This window comes from Microtus ochrogaster, unplaced genomic scaffold (assembly GCF_000317375.1).
Source record: "Microtus ochrogaster isolate Prairie Vole_2 unplaced genomic scaffold, MicOch1.0 UNK46, whole genome shotgun sequence".
Taxonomy (NCBI): Eukaryota; Metazoa; Chordata; class Mammalia; order Rodentia; family Cricetidae; genus Microtus; species Microtus ochrogaster.
The window spans coordinates 376,182-382,925 of record NW_004949144.1 but is presented as its reverse complement, the minus strand read 5'-3'; the positions used below and the strand labels follow the sequence as shown (position 1 = coordinate 382,925).

Sequence of the window (6,744 nt, the reverse complement as noted above, 5' to 3'; positions counted from 1 at the left end):
TTTTACTGTTTCATGGGTGTGTGCATTTAATTGCAATTTTATTATTATATCATTATTTATATGCATGGGTGTCATACAGCTGTATGTATGTGTGTTTGTCAGCACATGTCTGTGTATTTAGAGGTGTACAATGGATGTCCATTTGTATAAATTAATCCTTATAGTCTTGATATAGGGTCTCTAATTATAGACTGAAGTTTGCTGTTTCTGATAGACTGATCAGCCAGTGATTCTCAGAATCTACCTATGTTTGATCCCTAAGTGTTGAACTACATCTATCCTTTACTTGGGTGCTAGGGAGCTGATTTGAGGTCTTTATTCTTAACAGCAATAGTAAATAAAAAAATTAAATAATTAACTATTTTTCTAACAGGAGTGGATATTTCTATAGTATGAATTAATCATTTGAAAATCTCAAATAATTTACAGCCATTGAAATTTTATTACTGAAAATATTCTTACATGCAGATGTTTTATATTCCCATTCTTCCCATAGTTGCTTTCAGTTTGTATAGCACTTGCTTCTTACAGGATGCAATTGCATTTACAATATGTACATTAAAGTGAACAATAATTTCTTATGAAGTAATGCCCATCGAAATTATGCAAATTATCCCCCCACCTACTGTGTCAGAGACTCAAGGGTGCACATCCTTGGATCTTGCACCTTAATGCTGTCAGTACCAGAAGAGAGGTCTGCCTCAGCTTACTGTTTCCCATAATCAGGACAAATGAATGGAGTGATGGAAAAGCAATTATACCAACACGGAAAATATTTTTGAAAATAATATTTTCTTCAAACTCATGACTCCAAAGTTGTACAAAAAGAGAGAATGTAAAAATTGTATACAGCAGGAGAAAGGCAACTATAGCTTTCAAGGCTGTGATGTGAGCTGTGGTGCTGGCATCTCGGGAGCTTTTGGTAATGTGCTTTATCTTCTTCACATGTTTCCACAGGGAGAAGATGAGCAGAAAAAACATTGTCATGGACACAGTGAAGGGTACTAATGGAAACATAGCATTTGTTAATACAAGAAGCCTTGTGATGTGTGCAAATTTTTTTAATTTGCAGCTGTAAGATACATTTGCTTTGAACTGATCCATCCACATGTCTATTTGTATTTCCACCACTAAAATATTTACAAACAAGAGGAACAGGGAAACCAGCAATGCCACTGGAACCACCTTTGTAAATCTCCACCTTAGGTAGAGGAAAATAGAGTTAGAAAAATTGGCTACCTTGAGAAAATAAAGGATGCTGAGAATGGTGGCCATCCAGATGCTAAAATGGTTAGAAATTATCCAGATAAGATTAGTCAGTTTTACTGTTATTATGGTCACTTTTAATTCTGGGTACATTGAAAACATTGATATCATTATGTACACTGACCACAGAACAATGATCCTGGAGATGGCCAAAGCAGTGAGGCTCTGATCCACTGAAGAGATCTTTCTTCTCTTGACCCAGTCCATGATGTTCACCACTGCAATGAACCCATTCCCCAAATTTCCAGATATAAACTCCACATTGAACATTGTTGTTGATATCACTTGTATGGCATCTCTCATTGTTTTTATGTTCTCGGACATAAAGTCACTGAAGAATTGGTGGCAATGAAATCATTTTAAATGTTATATATCTACAATTTTTCAAAGTATACCACATATACACTCATTTCAGTTTTCAGATGCAATAATAAAAAACAAACAATATCAGTTGGCTTCATGAAAGAATTGCATTTTCTAAGTCTGGTTGAGCTCCATTCAAATGCCTTTTTCTATAGTAGCCCAGAGTCTTTTTGATTGATGATAAAGGACATGCTGAATTTTCATATGCCAACATTCAAATTCATATACATTTATTTGCATTATTGCATGGATTTACCTTTCATATTTTAATCTGATATCTTGAGGTCTGGAAAAGTACCATGCAAAAACTGTAAGTCATGCAGGAGAGGAAAATGAAATCTAAACCAACACAAGTTATTTCTTAAGTAAAGATATATTAATACTTCAAATTAGGACTCCAGAGAGATTTTCTCATATTGTCCAAAAAAATATCTAATAACTATATGTAGACCATTAATACTTGAATATATAGTAATGAGAATAATTATTCTGGCATATACATACATATACACATACCTCACATTTATTTTTATCTAAATAATTTTCTACTTCATTATGAAAGAGCATAGACTACATTTCTTATTTTGGTAACTCATTCTTTGAATCAAGATAGTTACAATGTTTAAATATTAGTCCCAAGTGAACAAACTGGTACTAAATATAGTAATTCAATAAACTTAGGTTAAGTTTTTTTTTGTTTGTTTGTTTGTTTTTTTTAGTTTTTCGAGACAGGGTTTCTCTGTGGCTTTGGAGCCTGTCCTGGAACTAGCTCTGTAGACCAGGCTTGTCTCGAACTCACAGGGATCTGCCTGCCTCTGCCTCCCAAGTGCTGGGATTAAAGGCGTGCGCCACCATCGCCCGGCTAAGTTTTTCTTATGAATGAAAACTTATACAAATCTATCTGAAACACTGAATTAGTCACTAAGCTGAGGGGGCTCAGGCTCCTCACCTTTTGCCTGTCCTTCCCTCAACAGGGCAATTTCTTGTGAGCATCATTGACTTTGAAATTTTTTTCTTTCTTTACATCCCACCGTTATTGGTTCTATAATAAACTAACTAACTAATGACAAACTCTCTAATTGAGATCATAATGCCACTGCTCTGTAGCAGCTGAAGAGAACACAAAGAAATGAGACAATACAGGAACCAATCAAAAGATGCATCATCAACTTCATGTGATGTCAGAAAGGATCTAGGGTATTGCTGTGTATAAAGTTCACATACTTTGTCATCTCTGAAGGAACAATGATCAAAGAAAATCAACATGAACATAAGGTAGTCCAGTATGAGAATTAGTTTAAAATTTTCAGAAGCATAATTATGGTATCATCTTAGAGGCTATTATGTTTCATGGCTTGGCTTCTTCCATGTAAGAAAGAGGGAAGGCAAAATAGACAAAGAAAAATTTAAGTTACTGTGGATATGTAATTATACCGCCCTAGCAAAGTGACAAAATCATGATTCTGGGGGCTGGGAGCAATATTGCTCTACCTGTTCCTGTACCTTATATTGGGCAAACACACCTTATATTCTGCCTGAACAACAGCTCCTTGAGAAAGGTGGTCTTCCAGCCAAGGTGACTCTGACATCATCACTTGATCCCAAAAGCAGAGTGCAAATTCATTCTTCAGATTGCTGGGTCTTTACTCAATTGCATGTAAATTCTAATTTACACATGTTTTGAAAGTACCATATTTCACCTTAATGCTGCCAATACTGAGTTCATATAATTGAAAGCTTTTAGATCTCAAGCACATTTTCAGCACCTAAATGGGACAATATAAATACATGGTTATGATCATTCATTCACTATATACCATATGATCTAATTTAATGGAGGTATGAAAAGAACACCATTTCCTAAAAATTATCAACTATTTTTTTTTGATGATATTCATTACTGACATGTGCTGTGACCTGCCATTCATTACTTCTGATAGAACAGGAGTTTAGGGTATACCTTAGCCTAATTTGCTTGACTGTGCAATGTATTGGTTTAGTCTACTTCTGTTAATACTTAAGCAGGATGACTGAAACTTTTGTGTAAGCAAGTAACCACTTTTGTTAGCAATGTATCATAAAATGAAGACTAATTGCATTAATAAAAATTTACCACTTTTGAACTTTTCAGATGAAATCAGGAAGATATGGATAGATAGATAGATATGTCAGAATTATCTCAGGGAAGGTGAGTCTGTGAATTTATAGTGTTTAAGGACAGATGTGAGTTCAATAAATTAAAAGAGAAGTAATGTCAAAGCCCTGCCTCATTTCTTGGCATCAAGGCAATACAGAGAACCAGAAGGTGGAAATACCGAACATGGAGAGATCTACCTGCTATTAAGCTAGAACCTTCAAGTCTTTAGGGTAACAATCATTTCTAGAATTTAAGTAATCATCAATTTTACCCTAATCTGAACTCGGTGAGAAGTAATGATATCCTGGCTGTATGAGATGCCCACTTCTGTAATACTGACATGAATTAAGTTATATAGTAACCAACCACTATTTTATTGGAGTTAAGGCCCACTCTATGAAATAGATCCCATGCCTGATATTGTAAATGAGACCAAGAACCTGGGAACAGATATGTCATAAGCACAAGGAAAAACTATTTTTCTGATAAATGAACATAACAATAAAATACAGCTAATAACATATTGCTTAACCCATAGATCACTAAACCATCATCAGAGAAGTTCTTGCAGTTGATGACAATTAACATAGAAACCTACAACCAAATAATAAAAGAGTGAAAGTCATTGGGGTTTGCATCCTTAATGGAATACCTGTATCACATCCCTGTCTGCAAGATTCAGATATCTATGTAGAAGTGGACAGATTATAAGAACCAAAGGTGGTAAATGACTAAAAGGAAATAGCATTTTCTAGATACAGAAGGACCACTGAACATATAAATTCACAGAAACTATGATAGCGTGAACAAGACCAATACAAGTTCAAACCAGAAAAAAAGTCAGGATGGAGTAGGAAAATGAACTTAAAATCCCACCCCTCACAAAGGAGCTATCTACAATTTATAACTTTTGAGAGAAGGAAATCAGTTTTCTTCAATAGAACGATATTGCCTGCATATATCGGCAACATCCTAGAGGAGGTACACACTCAGTGATAGTTGGTCAATACAATAAGAATTCCATAATTTGATTCATTGATGGTTTAGTTTAGGTTGGGAATTTTGTCTACCACAATTGAAACATTTGGCATTTCAATGTCTCTTGGTACCTTTGGAAATTGATTCTCCTACCCAAGCCTCTGTATTATAATCGAATGACTCAACCTTTGCAAGATCCATTTATCCATTGATATTGACTTGACACTTAAAGGCCCAAGTATCTTTTTGCATTGTAAGCTGGCATTTTCAAAAGCCAGAGGTTCAATAAGTACTTGTCTTGCTTCTGTATCTGTCACCCCTATATGTACGGCTTTAGTTAATCTTTGTAAAAAGTCTCTAAAGGGTTCTCTTAGGCCATGTATGCCTTAGTATATGATCCAATTTTTTTCCTAGTTCTTGATTTCTGTCATAAGAATTCAAGGCTACCGTATAGCATAGGGACAAGATGCGTTCCTTGAAAATAGCTTGACTCTATAGATGAGCATAATGGCCCTCACTAAGTATTAGATCTTGGGAAGCCTCAAATCTTTGGACTCTACCTTAACGTTCCAGGGCTTTAGCTTCCTCTCTCCAATAGCACTTCCTCTGTTGTTGAGGCCTGTATCCTAGCACTGATGAGACAAATTTAAATCACTCATATGGAGTAAGCCTATTGATTAAAGTGCATGTCTTTACTATCTCCCTAATAAATGGTAAATGGGTGTCATAAGATACTATTGCCCACTTATATTCTTTTATATCTTTTATGCCTATAGGTTTACATTTACATTTTGTGTAACTGGTTGGATGTTGAGTATTTGATGGCTTTTCAGAGGTAATAACAGGATAAGTAGCTAAACCTCTTGGTAAGTCATCTCTGCCTCTGAGAGATACTTGTGATGCTAAAACCTTTGCTTGTATCTCCTCTCCTTGCTCATCAGTTTTGACAAGTTCCTCAATCAATTCAAATCTTTTTATCATTGCGTTTTTTACAGCCTGAATCTCTTGACCTGTGAATAATTATAATGACTTCATCAAATCAATTAATTTCTGAATCTCATTCTGCACATATGATTTCAAGGTTTTAAATTTTTCCATTAATGATATCTTCTCATCTTAGAGATTATTTGGATGGTGTGTAGATTGCCTTCCCAGAGGGATACTCTAACTGATAGCTTATCATAACTTTAACAGATTTTGATTGTCAATATCAGCAGTATAAATCCTTTCAGATAATCTATCAGTACTCTTTCGTAAGGTTATATAACCTATTGACATGGATTGAATTTGGCCTGTCAAATTAAGGTTATCATTTGAAATACTATGAATCCTCCTAGCTAAAGACTGTATGCCTCCTAAAAGGTTCTCATGTCTGACTCTGTAATCAAACTCTTTATTTAAGGATATAATATGAAGAACAAAGCTAATAGCCACTATGGCCCCCAAAATAAATGTATAAAGTAGCTCATATAACTCTTGCAGAATTCCATCCACAATAGAAACAAAAAAAAAGTTTGTTAAATTCCTAGACGGTGATATTGTCTGCCATTACCTTGGGGTTGGTTTGCAATTTTCCAATTTATTTATTTATTCATTAATCAAATTAACTTACCTCAGTTATAATTTTCAGAAAATTATTGTAGGTATAATAATCTTGATTGGCCAGCAGGTGTCTCACTTGTGATAGTAAGACAGCTCTGAGATCAGTACCTGAATTACTAGAGACTTAGAATTACTAACAGATTTAGTTAATTACTTTAGAGCCGCACACCCACATACAGAGATGATTTGAGTTGGGAGGATATCAAGGAACCCAGAAAACTTACAGGAAGTTGAGAGCCATCAGGTTATTGGCCTGAGCCTAGGCCAGATAGTTGTTTATATGAACTGGGAAAGTAAGCCTATGTTCCATGTTCAGGATTAGAACCCCTACTCCTGCAGTCAGAGCTCCACCTAATCAAAGCAGGCCTGGCAGAAGCCAGAGAAGCAACATAGAAGTT

The 6,744-nt window shown here is 35.2% G+C and overlaps 1 protein-coding gene across 1 annotated transcript; it reads right to left on the bottom strand.

Moving 5' to 3' along the window:
* Nucleotides 1–630: 630 nt before the first annotated feature.
* LOC101998944 (taste receptor type 2 member 125-like) lies at nucleotides 631–1,536 on the bottom strand. Its single transcript, XM_005369243.1, has one exon. It carries the CDS (start codon nucleotides 1,534–1,536, stop codon nucleotides 631–633), a length of 906 nt encoding a protein of 301 aa, XP_005369300.1.
* Between the last annotated feature and the right edge of the window lie 5,208 nt (nucleotides 1,537–6,744).

Bases quoted from the DNA above. Each gene is read 5' to 3' on its own strand.
- LOC101998944 (XM_005369243.1), bottom strand. From the start codon at position 1,536: ATGTTCAATGTGGAGTTTATATCTGGAAATTTGGGGAATGGGTTCATT.